The 25727-nt window shown below is 39.6% G+C and overlaps 1 protein-coding gene across 5 annotated transcripts in view; it reads right to left on the bottom strand.

The window, feature by feature from the left end:
- FAM81B (family with sequence similarity 81 member B) overlaps nt 1-25727 on the bottom strand; it is an 80272-nt gene that overhangs the window by 3972 nt on the left and 50573 nt on the right. For all 5 annotated transcript variants that reach the window (XR_001369818.1, XR_001369819.1, XM_014584761.2 and 2 more), the window contains exons 6-8: nt 20734-20863; nt 15887-15993; nt 1863-1998 (exon numbers count right to left, since the gene is read on the bottom strand). Coding sequence is in view for 3 of the 5 variants with exons in the window: in XM_014584761.2 (XP_014440247.1) it covers nt 1863-1998; nt 15887-15993; nt 20734-20863 (373 nt within the window). In the remaining 2 variants the exon portion in view is untranslated. The remainder of the gene's footprint in view (nt 1-1862; nt 1999-15886; nt 15994-20733; nt 20864-25727) is intronic.

The following is a 25727-nucleotide window of genomic DNA, read 5'->3' as shown; positions in this document are numbered from 1 at the left end:
GGGGCGGGGGGGGAGGGCAGCAGATGGTATGGTGGTTGAAGGCCATGGACTCCCACATAGCCAACTGCAGTTTGAGTCCCTGACCCGGAGACTTTAAAATCACACAGGGGATGTGTGCCCAAAATCCCGAGAGGAGAACAGAGGAGAAGGGATTGGGGTGTGGCCATCCCCCAAGGTGGGGGGAGGTGACTTGTCACTTTTCCTCTCACTGTTTCTCTTGACTGTCTCTCTCTGGTAAACACGTGTGCACTATGAGAAAAATCTTTAAAAAAAAAATCACTTGGACTATACCCCACCCCTAGATCTGATTCTCTTGGTCTGTGATAGAGCTCAGAAATTGATAGCATTTAAAAATTCTCAGGAAGATTATAACACGCAGCAGGTGTGGGGACTGCAGAGCAGCCTTAGGTTAGTCCTCTAGTCCTCCCCTCCCTGCTCTACAGAGAACTTGACAGGAGCCTGCCTGACAGAGAACTTTTTGGTTCTCTTTGGCCCTCCTGCCTGTTTCAGAAATGGTGGATTCCAGGCTCTTCCTTGTGGTATGGGGGGAGACTTCTGCCACAGGGTGAGCCAGTGGACACCCAGTGCTGCCCGTAATGGTAGAGAGTCTCCTTAGTTTAGGGGTGAAGAACTAGCAGGCCTACTTAGCAGCTTAAGTATGACCACACTTACTTCAATAGTCTTATTGGTGGTGAAGCTGTTACCCAACTTGAACACACCTGTCTCACTCTAGCGGTTGTTCACAAACTCAGGTGGGGACTGGGCACCTTATTTACTGAGCTGCCCAAAGCACTCCCACCTAAGCTCACTACACCTTATCTGCATCAGCTGTGGTCCCAGCGATTGGACGTGCTGGGTGCAGTGGGAGAAGAGAGCCCTGGAATAGATTTCTCATATACCTTGGTAGCGTCTGCCCTAAGTTTGGGGGCTTCTCTGCCAAGTCTCGAAAAGGAATTTTGAAAACCTTTTATCTACTAATGGATCTCCAGGAAAGTGAAATGACTCATCTAAAGCAAGCATTTCCAAGGTTTCTCATACCTAAGAATCACACACCTAGTAAGCTTGTCTGGATCTGCGGACTCCCAATGGAAACCTCAAAGTATCGGACTCCCTAGATCTGGGGTAAGCCTATATATATATATATTTTAAAAAGAATTATTTTATTTAACTTTATTTTTTATTATTATTATATTTTCAGACAGAGAGAAAGAGACAGAGGGAAAGTGAGAAAGCTTCCAGGTCCAGGACTCAAACCACAGTTGGCCATGTGGGAGTCCAGCACCCTTAACCACTACAACACCTGCTGGCCCCATGTAAGATTATATATATTTTTTCGAGAGGTTTTTGCTATAGGGCGCATGCACTCGCCAGACAGACAGAGAGAGAGGGAGAAAAAGTGAGAAATCACCACCCCCTCAGGGGGGATGGCCACACCACAATCCCTTCTCCTCCATTCTCCTCTCGGCATCTTGGGCACGCACGCACGCACATGAGCCCAGTGTGAGTTTAAGCCACCGGGTCCGGGACGCGAACCGTGGTCGACTACGTGAGAGTCCAGTGACATAGCCATTATACTAACTGCTGGTTCCCAAGATTATATTTTAAAACATCTCTTCAAGTTGTTTTGGTAAAGGTAGCAGGCGCTCTGTGAAAGGACGGCTAGCAGAGTTCGGGGTAGTGAACAGGACCTCTGTCCATAGTCAGGCCTCTGGACTCCTACTGTGGTGCTAAGAGAAAAAATGTTACTGACAGTGGTGGTTACTGTGAATGCTGAGGTGTGACTTTCCAGACCTTCAGACATTGGTGACATCCAGACCATGACTGCGCAGCCATTTCCTTCATGAGACAACAGAAGTTCTTACCAGCTTCTCCTGTAGGACCTTCAGGCACTCATTTATGTGGCCCAGGTGGTCTTTTCTGTATTTGATGAACTCGTTTTCTGTCCATTTTTGATTGTTCTCAATTTCTTCATACAGATTACTTGAAAGCGAATTAAATCTAAGGGAAAAAATGTTTTGTTCTGGTTTAATAAGTAAATGTAAACACAGAATAAAAAGTGAGGGTTGACAACGTCTGCAGTTTTCTGAGATGACAAAATTCAGTATGCCTAGCTGAGTACTCATGGGCTGGTGTGGGAGGTACAGAGGCAGGTAGGGGTCCCTGCCCTCAGCTGGGGTTCAGTCAGCCGTCAACTCCCTTCCACACACTTTAAAATACATACACACGGCCACAGGGGCACTGCTGGCGGGGATCTAGCCACAGACATGCAGAAATGGGCTTGGGGCTCACTCTTATCTCTGGATAAAATACTTTGATTAATCACTTGGGGTGGGAAATATTACTCTGGGGTAGGGGTTGGCAAGTTTTTTTCTGTAAAGGGCCAGAAAGTAAGTACAGTCCTACACAGTATAAAGAGGTTTCAGTCAATGGCAGAACATACATGACAGTGGTCCCAGGCATGTAGCAGGGGGCCCATTTATATTTGTGTCAGTACGCTCTGTGTTGGTCACACGCCAATAGCATCGCATAGTATCACATTTCTCAGAATGTATCTGTGGTTGATGCATGACTACGTTTTCTTTTTAGGTTTTTGCTATAGGATGTGTGTGCTCACTGGAGAGAGAAAGAGAGGCAGAGAGAGAGATGGAGGGAAAGTGAGAAATCACCCCCAAGGCAGGTGGCCACATTGTAATCCCTTCTCCTCCAGTCTCTTCCTGCTGGGATTTTGTGCAGGAACGCACATGCAACTGGTGTCATTTTCTTTTCTCTTTTTCTTTTTTTAAGAATTATTAATTTAATTTTATTTATTATTATTAGTTTTTAATTTGACCAGAGAGAGAATGAGAAAACAAACTGCCAGGTCTGGGACTCAAACTCCAGTTGGCCATGTAGGAGTCCAGCACCTTAACCACCACACCACCTTCTGATCCCTATTATTATTTTTAATTTGACCAGAGAGACAGAGGGAAAGTAAGAAAGCAAGCCACCAGGTCTGAGACTAGAACCACAGCCAGCCATGTGGAAGTCCAGCGCCTTAACCACACGCCATCTGCTGGCCCTGATGCATGGCTGAATTTTGGGCTCTGTGGGCCATGTGGTCCTATTGTAGCCACTCAACTTTGTATGAGCATGAACATGGCAATATGATCAAAAATCCATATATAACATTTACATGTCATGAAACATGATTTCTTTTAATTATTAGAAAATATAAAAACCATTTTTTGCTATAGGCAGATTCAGCTGAGAGAGGGCAGTGTGCTGACCTTAGCTTTGGTGAGCCCCACTGCGAGGCCAAGAGGGGCCCGGGCAGAGGATCTGCTGTCTAGCTGTCTAGCAGGAGAGAGGAAAGTCCCGGAGGAGGACGGGGCCTGTGAGGACTGTGGGAAAACAGTGACGTTAGTTGTCTGTCTCAGGTGAACTCTTAGCAAAGTCCTAAGTGCCATTAATGGATCTACTAATATGTGAGTGGATCTTTTTTTTTTTTTTGGAGGGAGGAGGGTGTTTAAAGAGGCAGTAAATTTCTCAGTGCGGGACTAAAACAAAAGTGAAAGAGGTGCAAGGAGGGACTGCCGGCGTCAGGATGACACTGTAGAGGATTAAATAATAATGAAGGAGTTTTAAAAATGAGGATAGATGTTATAGGCATTACATTTCCATTTAATTCCTTCCTATCAATTTGGAAGTCACTGTAGAGTGGCTGAGGGTTTGAGCAGGGAGAACCCACGTGAAATGACCAAGAGACACGAAACTAGAAGAGGTGGGAGCAGGGATGGGAACCGTGAGTGACTTCTGCACCTGGCTGCTGCATGCGACTTACTCACAGCTGATGGCAATTACATATTCTTTTTTAGAACAGGCAAAACAGGGGCCAGCAGATGGCGTGGTGGTTAAGGCATTGGACTCCCACGTGGCTGACCGAAGTTTGAATCCCAGACCTGGAGGATTGAAAATCATACGGGGCATGTGTGTTCATGCCCAAAATCCCAAGAGGAGAAGGGGGGGGGGCAGGTTGCAGCACAACCATCCCCTCTGGGGAGTGATTTCTCATTTTCCCCTTTCATTGTCTCTCTCTGTCTCTCTTTGGTGAGTGCTTGAGCCCTAAGGCAAAATCCTTAAAAAAAATCCAAAGAAACCAAACCAAAAAGAACAAACAGAACTATTAGATTGGCAAAATTAATGCATAATGTTGTTATTGATAATATCCAGGCTACCTAACAAGATGTGGTACTTCCAGTTAAAGTAATAACTGCTCTGAGGTTTTCAGGCAAAATGATATGCAGATAATCGAGTTGGTGATATTTATCATTGGAAATTGCTTCAGACATGCTGGGCGTGCATGACATACCCATGCCTCTCTGGCTCCCTTGAAAAAGTGTTTACTCATAATTAGATAAGTTCTGTGAAATTGTTTCCATTTTATTTAGACTAGTGTTCTCAACTGGGGACTCTTTTCCTCCCCTCCCTAGGGGACATTGGTAATGTCTAGGGAGATTTTAGATCATCAGAACTGGGAGGTGCTACTGCATGCAGTGAGTAGAGACCAGGGAAGTTGCTAAGCATTCTACAACACCTAGGACTCCCGACAACAAGGAATTTCCAGACAGAATACCAATAGTGCCCAGGAAGAGAAACTCGGAGTTAGAGGATGAAACCAAAGATTGAGAAAAATAAGTTGATTTCCAATAGTTATATTAGTTACAGTTTTTTTTAATTGTCTTTATCTATTTTTAAAAGAGAGAAAGTGAGAGGGAGAAAGCGAGAAATCACATGTGCGTGGCATGAGTTTAAGCCACTGGGTCTGGGACTCGAGCCACGGTCGACTACGTGGGAGTCCAGTGAAATAGCCATCACGCCAACTGCTGGTCCTATATTAGTTACAGTTTAGTAGCTAAATCTTCATCCTTTTCATTCATGCTCTTGCTCTCATTTCATTCAGTTACTTGTAAGTACCACTTTACCACAGAAACTGTTTTATCACCCTAAAAAAAATAGAATCCCTTTTTGCCTGACCCTCCCTGCTCCCTTACTCTATTTTTCTCCAAAATACTCATGACCATCCGATATGTACTAAACTTTGTGCTGTTTCCGCCAGCGGAACTTCAGCTCTGAGAGCCAGGATTTTGTTCATGGATATAAATAATGCCTGGAATATAGTTAAGTGCTCAGTAAATAGTTGTTGACAAATGAACAAATGGGCTATTCTTTCTCATTAAATATCTTTCATTAGGGTTGCTTACAAATAACAAATCTCAGACTTATCAAGCTACTTAGAAACCTAACCTACTTCAACTTTCTCTCTCTCTCTCCCCTTCTTTCTTCTTTCTTTTTTTTTTTTTTTTTAGAGAGGTATTTGCTATAGGGTGTGTGCATTTGCCAGAGACAGAAAACAAGAAATCACTCCCCCCCCACCCCAAGAGGGATGACCAAGCCATAATCCCTTCTCCTTTGGGGATTTTGGGCATTCACGCACACGCACCCGGCATGGGGTCTGGGACTTGAACCGTGGTCAAACACATGGGAGTCCAGTGCCTTAATCATTACATCACTTGTTGGCCCCAACTTTCATCTTTCTTTCTTTGTCTCTGAGGGAAGTATTAATTCATAGCGATGTTGGGGGAGACAACAAATCTGCAGAAAATCAAAAGATAGCTTTACCACTGAGAATTCAGACCTCGGTGCTCACCTTCACTGTGTACATAAATGGTAACATTTACTCTCATGACACTGACGATATAAACACCCCTCTGAAAGTCAAGGAGCTGTTAAATATGCCTAAGTCATGTCTCCGGAAGGGCATATCAGTAACTGAAATTCTAAAATTAAAGCCATGAAGAATGAATTACTACTTATATTTTTATTATAAGGTTTGTTTGCAATTGGAGACTCATTTTCTTGGTATCGATCAAATATGAGACTGTCTGCTGATAGCTTATTAAAACATGCATTTTGTAAGATCATTCCTCTTAAAAGATAAAATGAAAGAGAATAAAAATTGATTTTTTTTTTTACTTACACTTTTCCCAAACATAACAGATGTAATTGGCCATAATTCTACTCATTATAAAATTTAGTCAAAAATCTCATCAGGATGAATTTATCTTGGGTGACATTCACATTTAGTTCCCAAATTCTACTTTTAATAGTAGAATTAGGAATATTTCAGACGTAGATAAATAGATGATGATGATGATGATGATGACAGATAACTTTTTCTTTAATTTTCCTCAAAACAAAAGTCAGACTTCTAAATTATGATCAGAGGCCTCACTAGGATGATGTGGGCTATTGGTTGGGTTTTTGACTTTTAAAATTATTATACTGATAAAATGTGGTTAGAGAGACCAGCAGATGGCATAATAATTACATCTCTGGACTCCCACATAGTCAGCTGTGGTTGGAGTCCCGGACCTGGCAGCGTCGAACTCACATCAGGCACATGTGTGTGCATGCCCCAAATCCCAAGAGAATGGAGGAGAAGGGATTGCACCTGGCCATCCTTCTGTGCCCCGCAAGGAGTTGATTTCTTTCTCTCTCTCTCTCTCTCTCTCTGGTGAATGCACGTGCCCTATAGCAAAAATCTCTCAAAATAACAAAACGTGGTTAGAAAATACATCTAGGGCAACCATAAGGGAGAAAGTAACAGAAGGATAAAGGGAACCACAATGGGAACCTATAGACGTGCATGACATACCCATGCCTCTCTGGCTCCCTTGAAAAAGTGTTTACTCATAATTAGATAAGTTCTGTGAAATTGTTTCCATTTTATTTAGACTAGTGTTCTCAACTGGGGACTCTTTTCCTCCCCTCCCTAGGGGACATTGGTAATGTCTAGGGAGATTTTAGATCATCAGAACTGGGAGGTGCTACTGCATGCAGTGAGTAGAGACCAGGGAAGTTGCTAAGCATTCTACAACACCTAGGACTCCCGACAACAAGGAATTTCCAGACAGAATACCAATAGTGCCCAGGAAGAGAAACTCGGAGTTAGAGGATGAAACCAAAGATTGAGAAAAATAAGTTGATTTCCAATAGTTATATTAGTTACAGTTTTTTTTAATTGTCTTTATCTATTTTTAAAAGAGAGAAAGTGAGAGGGAGAAAGCGAGAAATCACATGTGCGTGGCATGAGTTTAAGCCACTGGGTCTGGGACTCGAGCCACGGTCGACTACGTGGGAGTCCAGTGAAATAGCCATCACGCCAACTGCTGGTCCTATATTAGTTACAGTTTAGTAGCTAAATCTTCATCCTTTTCATTCATGCTCTTGCTCTCATTTCATTCAGTTACTTGTAAGTACCACTTTACCACAGAAACTGTTTTATCACCCTAAAAAAAATAGAATCCCTTTTTGCCTGACCCTCCCTGCTCCCTTACTCTATTTTTCTCCAAAATACTCATGACCATCCGATATGTACTAAACTTTGTGCTGTTTCCGCCAGCGGAACTTCAGCTCTGAGAGCCAGGATTTTGTTCATGGATATAAATAATGCCTGGAATATAGTTAAGTGCTCAGTAAATAGTTGTTGACAAATGAACAAATGGGCTATTCTTTCTCATTAAATATCTTTCATTAGGGTTGCTTACAAATAACAAATCTCAGACTTATCAAGCTACTTAGAAACCTAACCTACTTCAACTTTCTCTCTCTCTCTCCCCTTCTTTCTTCTTTCTTTTTTTTTTTTTTTTTAGAGAGGTATTTGCTATAGGGTGTGTGCATTTGCCAGAGACAGAAAACAAGAAATCACTCCCCCCCCACCCCAAGAGGGATGACCAAGCCATAATCCCTTCTCCTTTGGGGATTTTGGGCATTCACGCACACGCACCCGGCATGGGGTCTGGGACTTGAACCGTGGTCAAACACATGGGAGTCCAGTGCCTTAATCATTACATCACTTGTTGGCCCCAACTTTCATCTTTCTTTCTTTGTCTCTGAGGGAAGTATTAATTCATAGCGATGTTGGGGGAGACAACAAATCTGCAGAAAATCAAAAGATAGCTTTACCACTGAGAATTCAGACCTCGGTGCTCACCTTCACTGTGTACATAAATGGTAACATTTACTCTCATGACACTGACGATATAAACACCCCTCTGAAAGTCAAGGAGCTGTTAAATATGCCTAAGTCATGTCTCCGGAAGGGCATATCAGTAACTGAAATTCTAAAATTAAAGCCATGAAGAATGAATTACTACTTATATTTTTATTATAAGGTTTGTTTGCAATTGGAGACTCATTTTCTTGGTATCGATCAAATATGAGACTGTCTGCTGATAGCTTATTAAAACATGCATTTTGTAAGATCATTCCTCTTAAAAGATAAAATGAAAGAGAATAAAAATTGATTTTTTTTTTTACTTACACTTTTCCCAAACATAACAGATGTAATTGGCCATAATTCTACTCATTATAAAATTTAGTCAAAAATCTCATCAGGATGAATTTATCTTGGGTGACATTCACATTTAGTTCCCAAATTCTACTTTTAATAGTAGAATTAGGAATATTTCAGACGTAGATAAATAGATGATGATGATGATGATGATGACAGATAACTTTTTCTTTAATTTTCCTCAAAACAAAAGTCAGACTTCTAAATTATGATCAGAGGCCTCACTAGGATGATGTGGGCTATTGGTTGGGTTTTTGACTTTTAAAATTATTATACTGATAAAATGTGGTTAGAGAGACCAGCAGATGGCATAATAATTACATCTCTGGACTCCCACATAGTCAGCTGTGGTTGGAGTCCCGGACCTGGCAGCGTCGAACTCACATCAGGCACATGTGTGTGCATGCCCCAAATCCCAAGAGAATGGAGGAGAAGGGATTGCACCTGGCCATCCTTCTGTGCCCCGCAAGGAGTTGATTTCTTTCTCTCTCTCTCTCTCTCTCTCTGGTGAATGCACGTGCCCTATAGCAAAAATCTCTCAAAATAACAAAACGTGGTTAGAAAATACATCTAGGGCAACCATAAGGGAGAAAGTAACAGAAGGATAAAGGGAACCACAATGGGAACCTATAGACGCAGCAGAACCCAGGGAGGAGAACTGTGGCAAAGACCCAGTGGCCGCCATGATTATTGTGTTCTTTTGTTTGTTGTTTGCATTTAAAAATTTATTTATTTACATTCATTTACTATACGTCATTACGGCATACAAAATGAGATTTTCCACCCAGAATACACTGTATATTGACTCAATCAAGCACATCAATGTACGTGTTATCGTCAACAAATAATTTTCCATTTCTTCTTTCCTGTGTGTATTGCTTTTTTTCCCATCCTTGATTCCCTATTTCTCAATCCTCTGCCATGTCTCACCCTCCTTCCACACCGTCTCTGGTAACCATGGTTGCTTTCTATGCCTTTTCCCCCCACATTTTATTGATTCGCTAAAGAACTTAATCTAAATATTTCCAATAGCAAGCACAGCTGATATATACATATCCATGCACACAAGTCTGACTGTAGGCATAAACCTCAGTGAGTAGAATGAACATACTATAAAGTAGCACCTAGCCGGGGCTATATAGCTTACTGCAGTCATCAAATAGGTACTTTTAATGCGTTTTTTTTAAATTTCAAGAAAAACAGTTTTCGTGTTTTTCTCCTGAAACTTTTTTTAAAATTAATTAATTTACATTCATCCCCTAAGCATTGTGACAGCATACAGAATGGTTTCCCATCCAGAATATACGGCATAGGAGCTTAATCATGCATGTAATCGTCAATAATTTTCCATTTCTAGTTTCATATGTATATAAATATATACCGCCACGATTATTGTTAACATTCGTGCGGAGAACACAGCTCCATCCTTGGCCAGTTTTACCAGTTCACTTCTATCGCAAACCCAGGCAGTGCTACTGCATTTAACAAACCGTTAAGTGAACTTTCTAACAGATGTGAAGATTTCGAACTCAATACTAATGGGCACTCAAGAATTCACATAGTGACTTTGGCCAAATGTAAATGTTAGAAAGAATTAGTGGTCTTTGAGCTGATAAACCTGAAGATACTTTCATTTTTGTAATCACATATGAAAAAAGTGTTTAAAATAGACCATTTAAAAATTTGAAATCTCAATTTCTTTGGAGGTTGAGTTAAAGATAATAAATACGTACTCTCTAGGAAACTTGCCTATAGAAATAAAAACACCAGTATCTAAGGATATCTAAAAATGTACATAAAATGATTTTTTTAATTGTTTATGGAGACCATAATTCAGAATTTAGTAAAAAACCTCTGACAATATTGTGGCCTTATAAGTTAAATGTAAAAGATAACTTTGACTGCTAAACTGGAATTCATGGAAGTTTCCAAATGGGAAGATTAGGTAGAATACTCTCATACTAATTTCTTCTTTGTGTGCTATGATTTCTCATTAGTGACACTAATTAAAAAACAATTCCAGGCCAGCAGGTGGCGTGGTGGTTAAGGTGCTGGATTCCTACATGGATAGCCATGGTTCAGTCCCAGAACTGGCAGCTTAAAAATCACACTGGGCATGTGTGGCCAAAATCCTGAAATGAGAATAGAGAAGAAGGGATTGCCGTGAGGCCATTTCCTTGGGGGGGGTGGGGGGTGATTTCTCTTTTCATCTACTTTTCTCTCTGTGTCTCTCTGGTGAGCACCTATTCCCCATGGCGAAAACCTAAAAATAAGGGAACAAAAAACAACAAACAATTCCAACTCTACTCTGATAGAATTTGTTTCTTGATCGTTCCAAATTGTACTTAAGTGCAAATACTTTCACAGCCTGTTTCCTGATCAAACAAACAATTGGGGTTGTTACTTTTCCTGAATTGATGTAGCGCCATTATTTTGTTACTAGGTGGAATTGTGAAGTGGAAGCATCATGGGTTGAGAACCTGAGTCATGGAATCAGACACTTCCTAGCTGTGTGACTTTGGGAAATTACTAAATCTCCACGATTGTACATTTCCGTATCTTTAAAATGGAGATGAGACCTGCCCTGCATCTCAGGGTACACTGAAGCATTAATATGTGTGTGTGTGTGTTACTTTTGAGAGAGAGAGAGAGAGAGAGAGAGAGAGAGGGGTAACTCCAACAGACTTTACACCACAGTCCACCCCTCCTCTCAGCTGACCTAGACCCAAGGCACATGTATGTTCCTGGCGTGCTCAAAGAGGTCCCAGGCCACGAACCCAGGACCTATTCCATGTGGGCCCGGTTGCATTACCACTGGACCATCATCTGGCCTGGCAAGGAGATCTTGAACACTTAGTGATCAGAAGTGTCTTTGTAAGTGACAACGACAATATTTCATTTAACAGTGTCTCGAGTTTTATTCTACCCATGTTTAGCTTTTCACTGTTGCAGTGTTTTCCCACCCAGCTGTATGTGGCTGGGATTATGTCTTTTGATATTCTAAAACACAATTTACATATTGTAGGCACCAAAAAAAGTTCATTCGTTCCTTGGCATCTATCTGTTTTTGAGAGTGTTAGATGGTGAGGGTACAAAGATGAGTAAGACATATCCCTGCTTGGATACAGGTTTTTTTTTTTTTTTTTTTTTCCAGGGAGTCGGGGGGAATGGGGTAAAGAATTATTATATTGCCAGAGAGTGACAAGTGAAGGGAGAAAGAGACAGAGAAAGTGAGAAAGCACTGCCATGGGGCACGGTCATGCCACAATCCCTTCTCCTGCATCTCTCCTTTCAGGATTCTGGGCATGCATCACATGCGCTTGGTGTGTTTTTCAAGCTGCTGGCTCTGGGACTTTAACCACGTAGTCAGTCACATGGGATCCAGCTGCCTTAACCACCGTGCCTCCGGCTGACCCTAATCATTCGTTTATAAATCACTACTACACAGTGTCAGCACTAAACACTGTCTAGGGAGTGATGGCCAGTGCTGTCTCTGCCAAGACCTTGTAAAAAGATAGCTGTATTTAATGAGGGCCAAGACTCGCGCTCTATGAGCACTAATTTGTTGGCTTAAGACACTGTATAGATGAATATCTGACTAAAAGCCTTCTGGAAAAAGAAAGGTTCAGTGGAGGGGTTCAAATGCATCTCCTTTGTCAGGCCTTGTGATCTGTGCCAAAGTCCCAGGGATTGTGGCCTTTGAGTTCAAACGAAAATATTAGTTGACCATTCAACTGGAATTTGTTGAAGTTTTCAAATGGGAAATTTGCTGAAATAAACGTAACCATTGATGTTATTATAATGCTTCTATTTAAAAGATAATTGTTTTCTTCAGACGCAGGTCTTCCTTTAGAAAACAAAGGTCAATTCTATAGGCTATCCACTTTAATTTTAAATGTATATGCATCTCAAACTTGTAATATTAGCAATGATTTACATACTACTTAAAAGCTGCATAATGACTTATTATTCTAATTGTTCAAAGGTGACCTTACTAAAAGCTAAAAGCCAATACACTAGATTAAAATAGAAATGATCTGATTGGAAAACAAAAGAGCCCATGGGACCAGCAGTTGGCATAATGGCTATGTTGCTGGACTCCCATGTAGTCGACCACGGTTCGAGTCCTGGACCCGGTGGCTTAAACTCATGCCGGGCGTGTGTGTGTGTGTGCCCAAGATCCAGAGAGGAGAATGGAGAAGGGATTGCAGCGTGACCATCCACCTTGGGGGATGACTTCTCGCTTTCTGTCTCTCTTGTCTGGCTCTGTCTTTCTGGCACACGCACACGCCCTATAGCCAAAAAAAGAGGAAAAGAAGCCCTACCTGCCTTACTTTCTAAGCAAAATACATTTGCAATACATATCTTAGAGTTAATATCTCTAATATGAAGGAATCTTACAAATAAATAAAAAAGATAAAATACCAATAAAAAGTTGACAAATTATAAGAATAATTCATGGAAAAGGAAATTCAAATGGTGAAGGACATGCAAAATAAGATGAATGTTCTTTTTCTTCCTTTAATTGACAGAGAGTAAAGAAAGCATTTCCAGTGTTGGCAAGAACACATAGAAAGGACTTTTCATATAGTGCTTCAGGAGAATAAATTGCTATAATATCTTAAGAAAGAACTGTACAGAAATTAATAAATACGTATTCTCTAGGAATCCTGTCAATGGCAATGAAAGTGCCATATTTAAGGATAGCTAAAAATCCCACAGTTTTCGGTTGTTAGGGTGCCTACAAACTGGAAATAACCCACCCAGCAGTGCAATAAACAGCTGAAAAAATTATGTCATAGCTGCAAGTTACAATTGGAAAACAATAATAGAATGACGTTCGCTAATCTGGAGAGAGATCCATGACACACTGGAAGAAAACGGAGTCATCTGTATAGGATCTATTTAAAAATCCATGCTCTTTCTCTTTATAATAAAATACATATAACGTGATTTATTTATTTTATTATATATAGTGTATTCCTTTTCTGTTACATATTTATATTAACAAGGAAGGAAGTATGGGAGGATGCATCTCTGGCATTAGCAATGTTTGTTAGGAAGATGAGATGGTGACCTCTTTTTAAATTTTTTGTTATTTGTAACAATAAATATATATTAACTAAAAAGTTGGAAAAAATGTTAAATAAAATCAGAATATAAATAAATGAATGATTAGAACTCACAATGAAGTACTGGGGGGAAAATAAGGATTATTTATTGTTACCTACTGTAATACTATTGCTATGTTAAGACTTCACTAATTAAAGTAAGGAAAAGATTAAAGTTTGCACTATTATAAAGTTGTCCCAATTCAGATTTAGATGAGTCATCTATAAGCCAATTTTCCACATTATTGAAGATGGGAAAAATAAGTAGCGGCATCAATGAAGCACTGAGCTCTAGATCTCAAACATTTTCTTTTTCTTTCTTTTCCACGTGTTAGTATAATTCGTCCCTTTAGTCAGCCTTGTATTTCAGAGTGTAAGTCCCATCTCTTCCTGTAAAGTCAATTCTTAACCGGAATCTAGAAAAAGTTTACTTCTCTATATCTCTTTTGGACACTTTTCTTTGCTCAATTAAAAGCTAAAGGGATTAGTCCAACATCACACATGTATTTACTGAGTACCTTGTATTAGAAGTTAAGAACCTAGAAACACTGGCAGCAGGTGTCATGGTGGATAAGGCACTAGACTTCCACATGGCTGACTCCAGTTCAGGTCCTGGACCTGGTGGCCTGAAAATCATGCCAGGCGCATGTGCATATGTACCTAAAATCCTGGGAGGAGAATGGAGGAGAAGGGATTGTGGCGTGGTTATCTCCCCTGGAGGGCAATTTCTCACTTTTCATTTCTCTGTCTGACTCTGGTGAGTGCATGCACCCTATGGCAAAACCTAAAAGACAAACCAAAAAAAAAAAACTAGAAATGCTTTCTTAGGGTAAGGAGAAAGATGTTTTCTTTTCATTCAAGACAACTCTTTCTCCAAGTTTTAATGATACTATTGTCTTTCATCAATTTCTGAGACATACCTATTTCTCACATCTCAAAACCTCAGAGGTGTCTTAAAATGCTGGCGTGCTGTGGTTTGCTAGCTTCATTTCTTAGAGGAACAAGAATATAGGGTGCCTCTTATAGTCAGTAGCACTTAGGCTTGATAAAATACAGTAGAGACAAGAAAATGGAGAAAGCAGAGCCTCATCAGAACACGGGGCTTTTCAAACATGAAATCCAAGTAATCTGGGACACAGAGGACAGTAAGGTGGTGCCATGTGAGTAACTAGAATTTTTCTTTGCCTACACCATGACCTTGGGAAATTGTGGTCTTTAAAAACCGTAAGTTGGGGGGGGCAGCAGGTGGCGTAGTGGTTAAGGCTTTGGACTCTCATGTGATCAACCACAGTTTGAGTCCCAGACCCGGCGTCTTGAAACTTATGCAGGTGTGTGTATGCCCAAAATTCTGAGAGGAGAATGGAGAAGGAATTGCAGCGTGGCATTCGCACCCCCCAGGGGGAGGGGCGACTTCTTGTTTTCTGTCTGTCTCTCCAGCAAGTGCACATGCCCTATAGCAAAAATTTCTAAAAAAAAAAAAAACCACCATCACCTGGGACCAGCAGTTAGCGTAATGGCTATGTTACTGGACTCCCATGTAGTCGACCACGGTTCGAGTCCAGGATCCATTGGCTTAAACTCAAGCCGGGCACGTGTGCGTGTATGCCCACGATCCCGAGAGGAGAATGGAAGAGAAGGGATTGTGGCATGGCCATCCCCTTGGGGAGTGATTTCTCACTTTCTGTCTATCTTAGTCTGTCTTTGTGGCTAGCACATGCATCCTACAGCAAAAGCCTCTCTAAAAACAAAACAAAACAAACAAACAAACAAAAAAACAAAAACCACCACCAATTCCCCCCAAAAAACCCCCCCAAAACCAAGAAAAAGAACTTTGAGAATAAGCAGTCCAAAAACTGAGTTTCATGGAGTCTTATGGAGCTTTGCCTTTTTTTACTACCTCTCTCTTGAGCAGGGGAAAAATTCACTTCAAGATGGGATAGAGACTAATCTTACAAAGCGATAATTTAAAAGAGGAAGTAAAGGATCTTTGAGATGCCTTAAAAGCTTGTAAATCAAAAACATTTAAAAATATTTGATAATCTTGGGGAATCAATTTATACTCAATAGTGCATTGAGGACTTTTAATATATAATTGGAAATTAGTTGAATTACTCTATAGGAAGAGTTAGAATAAATATGTCATTTCAACTGAAATATTATGCAAAGAGCATGACCAAAGTAACACTCAAATTTCTTTCATGATAAATATTGTCTCGGTTACTGTAGTGCCGTATAGTCTCTGCATCTCTGCATCCATTTGCTGCTTTATTTCTTGGCTGGAATCAAATTTCCGAGGACAGATTTTTATTCAATGCGAATGCTTTCATTAGGCAAAACTCTTTGGAATACATTTAACAGAATTAAAAATATTCCATTCACTTACTTGAATTCCAAAAGGTTCATTTCATGGCGATAATCCCCCTGGACCATCTTTAAATTTGAGGTCTGCTCGGAAGTGGAAGTCTCTATCTTCCCTAGGAGCTGCGTGACCTAATGAAAGTACAAGAGGGAGCTTTTTTGTTGTGAACAAAACCGCCAGCACTTATGTTAATTATTCTTTATTCCTAAAGGACCGGGAAACAGATTTGAACCTACAGCACGTTTGCATTTGAAATGATTGTTTCAAATGAGTATGATTCACAGTTATAGTCATACTATCTTCAGGGAAAGACTGACAGGAATGTTCGATTGTGCTCTCTATAATATTGTTTTTATAATTGGCTATCCCATGACATGGCAAAAACATACTATTGCCATTAGTTTATTATTTTCTTAGCCTATTTTTTTTTTTACTTTCTGTCTCTCCAATTACAATATAAGCCACTACATCTTGTCACCACTCTATCCTCAGTGCTGATGTTAAAAACTCAGCAGATACTTAGTGAATGTGTTGAAATGCACAGTTAGGCTCCGAGGAAAACACGTGACTGGCCTAAGATTAGGCTTCAGTGATTTCCAGATAGTATTTTGACCTGAACACATGTGGATCCCAAGTGAAATGACTTAATGCATATAAAGATAGGAAAAAAATGATTTTCTAGGATCTGTAATTTGGGATAAGAGCTCCTTCCACATTGCCAGAAACATGAAAAAATTCCTTTAGGTAAGAGAATTGGATTAAAAATATATAGATGCAGAAGGTCTAGCAGGTGGTGTGGTGATTAAGGGGGCTGGAGTGCCACATGGTCGACCATGGTTCGAGTCCCAGACCTGGTGGCTCGCCTTCTCATTTTCTCTCTCTCTCTCTCTCTCTCTTCTCTCTTCTCTCTCTCTGGCTCTGTCCCTCTCTGGTCAAATTAAAATAAATAAATGAATAAAAAAATTAAATAAAATATTAAATATATATTAAAAAAATATATATGCAGAATCACAGTATGTAATCGGGCCTAAGCTAGTCATTGTCAAGGGGAATCAAACTGCATGATGGCACTGGCCAAACAAGACTGAACTGAAATAGTTTTATGGAGAAGAGGCACTTAACAAAATCAGAGTTCTCTCAAGAGACAAAGGTTAATAATGGAAGGGTCTGAAGAGAGAAATGTTAAATAGACAACCAACAGCATTTGAATGGCTGTTGATAGGAGATACAGTTAAAAGAGGGGAAAGGTAGAAATGTTAAAAATAAAATAATGGATAAATATATGCCTGACAGAAGCAAAGGAAAAGAAAGCATGTGATAGAATATTAATATTAGATTAAATATTATTCAAGACAAAATATGTTAAAAAGTGTGGAGGGGACAGGACTGTAATGTGCTCATTCCCTCCCCCACTTGCCTCTTCTCTCTCTCTCCCCCCCCCTTCCTCCCTGGACAGTGCATGCACCCTCTAGCAAATGGAAACCAAACCAAAACAAAACAAAACAAAGGTAAAAAGTGGGACAAAGATGGTCATTCTATGGATGAAGAGTAATCTACAGTGAAAAATAAAGAACATTCAACCTTATGTACTTTATATATTGAACTAAAAAGCAACAAATTTTTAGGATAAACAGACAACATATTAGTAATTTTGGATAGCTTTTTTTTTTTTTAACTTTTCAATGACGAGTAAATAAAGTACAAAGATCTAGGAGGACATTAAAAACAAGAATTTTATTGAATACATTATAAACCAAACTTGTAAACACTCATTCTTTCCCAGTGCCTATGAACATTTGCAATAACTGAACACACATCTGAGGATAAAGAGACTCTCAAATCTCAAATTATTCTACAAAGCAGGAACAGCACAGGCCCTAACCCTAACTTACGCTGCACTCAAACCAGAAATTAAGTATGAAGAAACAAAAATTCAATCATTCAAGTCAAAAAACATTCTTTTAATTCTAGTATTTAGTTCTAATGCTTCACATGAAAATGGGCCTCTCAGATTTGTAAGGACGGTATTTGGCTGGGGCGTTGCCTGCTGCGCTCCAAATCTATCATCTGCTGCCACCATTCTTCCCATTGGCTGTTTCCAGGCAATGTCTCAGTAGTATTCCTTAATGGGTAATACTGGTTCAAGGAATCTGATGAGATGCTCTCAGAATGACATTGCAGTCTAAGGCTTTCCTCTCCCCACCTTTTACACAGAAACCAGACCTGTATCACAATTTGCCAATTCCTGGTCTTGTTTGGCTCCCTCCCCATTTTTTCTCATAGGTTTTTCCTCAGTAAATCTCTTGCACACCTAATTCCTTTATGGCATTTTCCCCTTAAAGGATCTGCTCTGACGCAAGTGTCAAAGCGTAAATCAACACCACATTTACACCTTAATTGCATAATAAGAATATTACAGGACTGAAAAGTACATTTATAGTTGGTTTCTTGGAGAAAAATTAACATTAAGGCACAACTAACCTAATGGGGAGGGACACAAAACAATACAATGGCACAAGGAAATAAATAAAAGAGAAAATGAAAACTATTCCGTTTTTTTTTTTTTTGCACAACTTTGTACAAATAAATTTCAAAATGTGGGTGAAACACATGTTTTTGTCAAGAAAAAGTAGCTTACTTGAGCTGAACTCTGAAGAGATAGAAAGTTTAAATACATCAATTTCCTCAGAAAAAATACTGAGGAAAGATAAGCAGTTGTAAGAAAGAATGAGGAGCTCTCTATGTACCAATATGGAAACATCTCTACAATTTATTTGTTTATAAAAAAGACAGGTACCTAGCAATATAAATAATATACTCTCTCTTATGAAATAAAGGGGAAAATGAGAATATATATATATGCAAATATATATATTTGCATTGCTTGTATCTGCATGAAGGTGTACTGAAAGGACTGAAAATGGACAAATAAAAATGGTTACCTGCAATGGTCGTGAATGGTAACAGGGGTGAGAATAAACATTCTCTGGTTATATTTTCTTATATAGTTTTGATTCTTAAACCATATGTATTCATTATCTTAAAGAAAATTAAGCAGAGTTAGAATTATATTCTAATGTAATCTTTGAACTTAGATGCAAAATAAAATACTGAATTATTACACAAACCTGTATAACTGTCATTACAGAAATGCAAGAATCTTTCAGACTTGGGAAATAAATGAGCACAATAGAAGGTCAGAGGCATACACACCCCCAGTGATTGGTATGGTGATTTTAGGTATTTATTGAAGTCTAAAGGCTTTGATAACGTTAGATGTTCAGTACTGATAAAAACTAACCTTAACACGATTAAAAATACTCCTGATTAGGCCAGCCAGGTAGTATGGTGCTGAAGGTGGCTGAATCCCACATGGCTGATTAAGCAATTTGAGACTCAGACTCCACAGTTTGAAAACCACACAAGGCACATGTATGTGTATGCCCCAGATCCCAGGAGGATAATGGGTGAGAAGGGATTGCAGCATGGTTGACCCCCTGGGGGATGATTTCTCACTTTCCCTTTTTCTCTTTTTCTCTCCAGCGAGTACATGTATCTATAGCAAAACTAAAAAACAAAACAAAATCTTCAAACCTATAGTGAATAGTAAAGAAAAAAGACTTTCTCAGTAGAATCAGGAACCAGATAAGTTGCCTTCTCTGGCCACTTTATTTAGCAGTGTTCTGGAAGTTCTGGTCTAGGTCATTAAAAAAAAAAAAGTGATGAGATTTCAAAAAAATTTAAGAATGATTTATTTTATTTTTCATTACTATTATTATTTTAAGATTTGCAACAGGGCACATGTGCTTAGCAGAGAGAGTGAAAGCAACACAGAGAGAGAGATGGCGGGATGAGAAAGCAAGCTGCCACGTCTAGGACTCGAACTGTAGTTGGCCATGTAGGAGTCCAGCAGCTCAACCACCACGCCACCTACTGACCCCAGAAAAAAAATAGATTTTAAATCAGCAAAGTAGAAATAAAATTGCCATGATGTGTTGTTAATGTGATTGAGTACCTTGAAAAACTAAGAGAATCAACCAAAAAAAATTATTAAGACTAATTAGATAGGTGATAGGGAGTGGGACAACAGGGCCAGGAGGGACAGAAGTAAACAGCATGCCCCAGCAGCGTCTGCTCTTGATTAGCTGGTCCCACCAAAAAAACCCGAACTCATATCCCCAGTTCCCGGAGGATTCCCACTTTGTTTTGCCTAAATAAGCACAGAGAGATATTCTTGTTTTATATAAGGTATGTGACACAGGAGCACAGAAAAGTTTGCACTGGGCTCTTCTTTTAACCATTGACTGAAAAGATTGAAAAAGAGAAAAAAATTTAGGCAAAAAAGAGCATGAACGGGTGGAGGACGTGCCATACATTGGTCTGAGTGGGCACCTACCTGCAGGTCGCTTAGTCACACACAGCATAAAGGGTAAGTCAGGAAGCACAGGCAATGAGCAGGTGCCTTTAAGGACTTCCATGTTATTTTGTAAGAGATACAACCGACTGCAGGATTGATCAACTCACATTTTTGTCAGACTTTTAGTAACAAGAGCTTTCATGGGAAATTCTTTTGCTTATGATCCCTGGTTCCAGTCTTTGAGGGAAACCCAGAGAGTAAGGAGATAATGACAATGGTGGAATGGAGCAGGATATGCTGACAGTGGTGGCTGGGTTAGAACATGTAGGAGGCATATTCAATATTGTTGATTGAACTGACTGTACTCATGGTGTATATGAATGAGCTGTTGTATTTAAACCCCATGGGAGAAAAGTTTTTTAAGCAATTACCACCTGACTGGGCATTTTGATAAGCTATAATAATCTTACTCTGGCAATAACAGGTAGTATGAGTCCCATCTATTTTCAGTTACCTTCATCTCCAAGTTCTTGGAAACAGTTTCTAGGGCAGACACGAGCTCTTGAATGGCTTTTTCAATTTGCCGGTACTCGTGTCTGAGGAGATGCATGTCTCCAGAAAGTTTCATAATACTTGAATCACATCTAGTGACAAGACGGAAATCGGTGGTAGGGTTAAGAGGCTCATAACAGTTTAAGAACCATAGTAGCGGGACTAGCAGTTGGCGTAATGGCTATTTTGCTGGACTCCCATGTAGTCAACCGCGGTTCGAGTCCTGGACCCGGTGGCTTAAACTCACACCAGGCATGTGTGTGTGCACGTCCAAGATCCTGAGAGGAGAATGGAGGAGAAGGGATTGTGGCATGGCCATCTCCCCTGGGGAGTGATTTCTCACTTTCTGTCTTTGTCTTTCTGGCAATGCACATGCCCTATAGCAAAAACCTCTCAAAAAAACAAAAACAGAAACAAAGACAAAAACCATAGTAGGATCTGTATGTTGATTTGGTGGGATAAGTTCTAAAGTTCTTTGAATAATGAGTGGTAGCTGTAGAAGCATATTAGAAATCTCCTTCATTGTTCTCTTCTCTTCTTGATGGGAGAAAAACTAGGTTGGATAGCAGAGGAGAACCGGTTGGAATTGTTTTAAAGGGGCATGAGGTGCACTGGGCAAATTTTACATTTAGGCTGGTATTAAATCAGTTTGGGAGTTAAAATGATTTTGATGTTTTGGATTACATGCTGTAACCAGACTGATGGTTAATTATCAGTTTCAATGCAGCCTCATGTGTACTTGAAAGAGGATGGACAGCTCTGAAGGACGGTGTCTTTTGCATACTTGAACTAGCAGGGATCATTTAGACATTTGCCATAGAATGAAATAATGGTTTTCACTGTCAAGTAACATTAGGAACTGCATTTTTTTTTTTTTTTGAGAGGTTTTTGCTATAGGGCGTGTGTGCTCACCAGAAAGACAGAGAGAGACAGAGAGACAGAAAGCAAGAAATCACCCCCCATCGAGTATGGCCACACTGCAATTCCTTCTCCTCCATTCTCCTCTCGGGATCTTGGGCATGCACACACACACACACACACACACACACACAGCATGAGTTCAAGTCACTCATCCGGGACTAGAACCACAGTCGACTACAGGGGAGTCCAGCAACATAGCCATTGTGCCATCCGCTGGTCCTAGGAAACGCGTTTCCATGTTGTACAAAAAATATTGACTGTCAACACTTTTTAGGATCCAAAAATAAACTTTTTCTAATGTTTAACAAATGATTTAAGATACTAATTAATAAGACTCCCAATGGAGACCACTCATAGTCTCATTGATCATGCAGTTCGAGTTCTGGACCTTTCAGCTTGAAAAACCCTATTGGCCACATGCGTGCCCAAAATCCCAAAGGAAAGAGAAAAGGAAGAGAAGGGATTGTGAGTTGACCATGCCCATGGTGGGAGGTGGAGGTGATGAATGTAAAGCATCTCATCCCAGTACCTGGCACAGAGGTGGGGCCACACAATTAGCCTTTATTTATCTACTCATTTCGAGAGTTGCCAAGTATTCATTCTCTCCTCCTTCTCCACCTCCCACCCAGTCTAACCCCACATGTTAGAGTCAAAGGTTGATTATTGCTTATTCGAAGCTACACTTATTCTCCAAAAGAAAGTTTCCCCAACCCCTCCATTTTTAGAATGATTTTATTGTTTGTAATAGTACAAACCCATTATAAAAATTTTTTACATAATACAAAAAAAAAATAAAAGAACAAAGAGGAGTGAGTTAACATCATTTCAAATCCTACCTCTCAAAAATAATCACAGTTGGTGTTTGGGGATCTTTGAATGTTTCTGGCCACAGGCAAAAAATGAGTGGGTGTGTTTGAGGGGGAGACCAGGTCCTCTCTCTAGGCTGCATTATCAAATCAGATATGTCCTTCCTGAGGCCTGGGGGTGGGGACACATTTTCTTCCCATTGTACTCTCAGAAAACACACTGGGGGCTGGCAGGTGGCATGGTGGTTAAGGGTGCTGGACTCCCACATGGGCAATTATGGTTTGAGTCCTGGACCTGGGCACTTGCTTTCTCATTTTCTCTCTCTCTCTCTCTGACTTGTCAATAAAAATAAATAAATAAAATTTAATAAATAATTCTCAAACACACACACACACACACACACACACACACACACACACACAGGGCTAGCTTGCAGTAAACCAGTCAGTCATAGAGTCTCTGTTGTGTCACCTTCTTCATGTCCTTTTCTGCCTCAGCTTGTAACAATGCTCCAGTTTCTCTCAGGTGTGAATTGGCAAGGAGAGAGGGCCTAGATGATGGGAAGGGTAAAGGGCAGGCTTTTATCTTCGGCTACATGTCCTAGCTGTTCTGTGCTGCTGACCCAACTCTCCGAAGGAGCATTTCCTCTCTCTCCAAAGACCCTCCTAAACTTCTAGTTATGTGGCTCTTGACTTGGGGGAAGTCATTGCATTCGAGGTCTAAGAAGGTCTACCAGGCTAAACGTTGGAGTATTTGGTTATGTGTGCTGTTTCTGGTTAGCAGCTGCGGCCACCTTCATTTTACATTAAAGTTAGAATTTTTGTTTTCATTCTTTTAATTTTTACTGGCACTGAGAAGTCTCAAGTGAAAGGAATGAAGTAAAATGCTTTTATTTTGCCATTTTAAACCAGAAGTATTCCTTCGCTCTGAAATTGGATAGTATCCATAATATGATGTTTCTTCAAAGGATATGATTTTTATGTTTTTCTTAAATTAGGTGCTATTTATTTCAAAACTAGTTTATGTGAACTTTTTTGTTTGTTTTCAAATATTTATTGTTATTTATGATTTACATCTATTCATTATGCATGAATGGGTATGGAAGGGTCTTTAAAAACATGTATATGGTATGTAATAAACAAATCAAGGATATAAACATATTCACCACCTTCAGCATTTAACATTATAGTATGTTGTGAACATTCGAAACCAGCTCCACTGGTCATTCTGGATGTATGTACAAGATTGTCTGTGGTGGTCTTTACTGTGAAATACAGTTCTAAAGAAAAACAAATTGATTAAAAATCAGACAACAAAAGCATCACAGATTAATGAGGATGATTCTCTCTTTTTTTTTTTTTTTTTGAGAGGTTTTTGCTATAGGATGCAGGTGCTTGCCAGAAAGACAGAGAGAGACAGAGAGACAGAAAGCGAGAAATCACCCCCCAGGGGGATGGCCAAACCACAATCCCTTCTCCTTTCTCCTCTCAGGATCTTGGGCACGCACGCACATGCGCCCAGCGTGAGTTTAAGCCACCTGGTCCAGGACTCGAACTGCAGTCAACTACATGGGAGTCCAGTGACATGGCCATTACACTAACTGCTGGTCCCGAGGATGGGTTTTTGAAAGCAAAAATAATCTTAACACAGCCAATGAAAGAAGAATTTGTAATTTCTATATTAGAGTACTTGGAAGATAAGAGTTTATAAACGGAAAAGATCTGTGGTATCAATCATTGATGCAGTTAGAGATAGGTAAAATTATACCTAACAATAGCTCATTAGGAAGAGATGGAAAAAAGAAAACGTCTACTCACTCACTATGAGTTATTGGAAGATTATAGTACTTTACTATGCATAAAGAAATAAGTCCTCAAAGAAGCGAAACAAAACTGGAAAGAGATGTTAAGAATTGAAGATATGATAAAGTCAGTGATTTGAGGGTCTATAGGCTTTACAAAGTTCTTGATTTTAGCCTTCTCTAAATTCATTACAAAGGCAGACTGAGCCACTTGTAACATTTTTGGCTGATATCTTTTTTACAAGTAATGGTTTTATATAATAAGTATTGGTTATATATATATATATATATATATATATAGAGAGAGAGAGAGAGAGAGAGAGAGAGAGAGAGAGAGAGAAACCTGTAGACACAATGGTCTATCAAATAGTTGATGACTTTGTACTTATGTATCTACTTGTGTGTAAAATAGCTGAATCTGTATTTTTAGGCTCTTCATTTGAGAAATTTAATCCTGATGTTCAATGTTACTATCAGTATGTGTGAACTCACCCCCCCCTTTTATTCTAGTTGCCCATTACGCTAACTGCTGGTCCCTTTAGTTGCTTTTTCTAGTTGTGTTCTCTTATTTCTATTTATCTCCCTTTAGTTACCCTGGTGTAGTTTTCCCTTAAGTATTTCTTAAAGAGCTGGTTTAGTTTTGGTGAATTCTTTCAGCATTTGTTCATCTGGGAGTGATTTTATTTCTCCTTCTTAATTGAAGAATAATCTTGCTGGGAATAGTACTCTCCACTGAAATTCCTTTTCTTTCAGAGTTTTAAGTTTTACCTTTGTCTTCCCATACTTTCCTCACTTGCATTGTTTCAGTTGAGAGGTCTGATGTTAGTGTAATGGAGTAACCCTTGCAAGTAACTAGGCATTTCTTTCTTTCCATTTTTAGAATTTTTGTCTTTCTCTTTAATTTTTAACAATTTGGCTATGATATGCCTTGAAGAGGATCTTCTGATGCTATTTCTATTTAGTATCCTTTGTATTTCCTGGATTTGGATGTCTGCATGCCTAAATTTGGAAAGTTTTCAGCTAATATGTCAGGAAAGAGATTTTTAAATGTCTTTACCTGTTTCTTTGCCTTCTGGAATACCTATTATGTGGCTATTCAGGTTTTTGATGGTGTCTAGGATTTTCATATGTCATCCTGATTTTTAATGGTTATTCTTCTATTCTTTTTACTTGTTCAGACTAAGATGAACGTTTTGTCTTCAAGGTCAGAGATTCCTTTATGTGGTCTAATCCGCTATTGATACTTTCGGGGTGGTCGATTTCTTGCATCGTATTCTGTGATCGCTTGTGTTTTACATTGCTGGTGATGAGTTATTACGTTCTTTGGGGGAGGAATTTCCTGATTTTTTTTCTTGAAACTCTGCTTTGATTTTTAGTCACCTGATATTGACTTCACCCTACTTCTTTGGAGTGTGTTTCTGTAGCTG

The sequence above is a fragment of the Tupaia chinensis genome, unplaced genomic scaffold, assembly GCF_000334495.1.
Source record: "Tupaia chinensis unplaced genomic scaffold, TupChi_1.0 Scaffold147554_1, whole genome shotgun sequence".
NCBI classification, from domain to species: domain Eukaryota; kingdom Metazoa; phylum Chordata; class Mammalia; order Scandentia; family Tupaiidae; genus Tupaia; species Tupaia belangeri.
The sequence above is the reverse complement of the archived record's forward strand: the minus strand, read 5'-3'. Positions and strand labels throughout refer to the sequence as shown.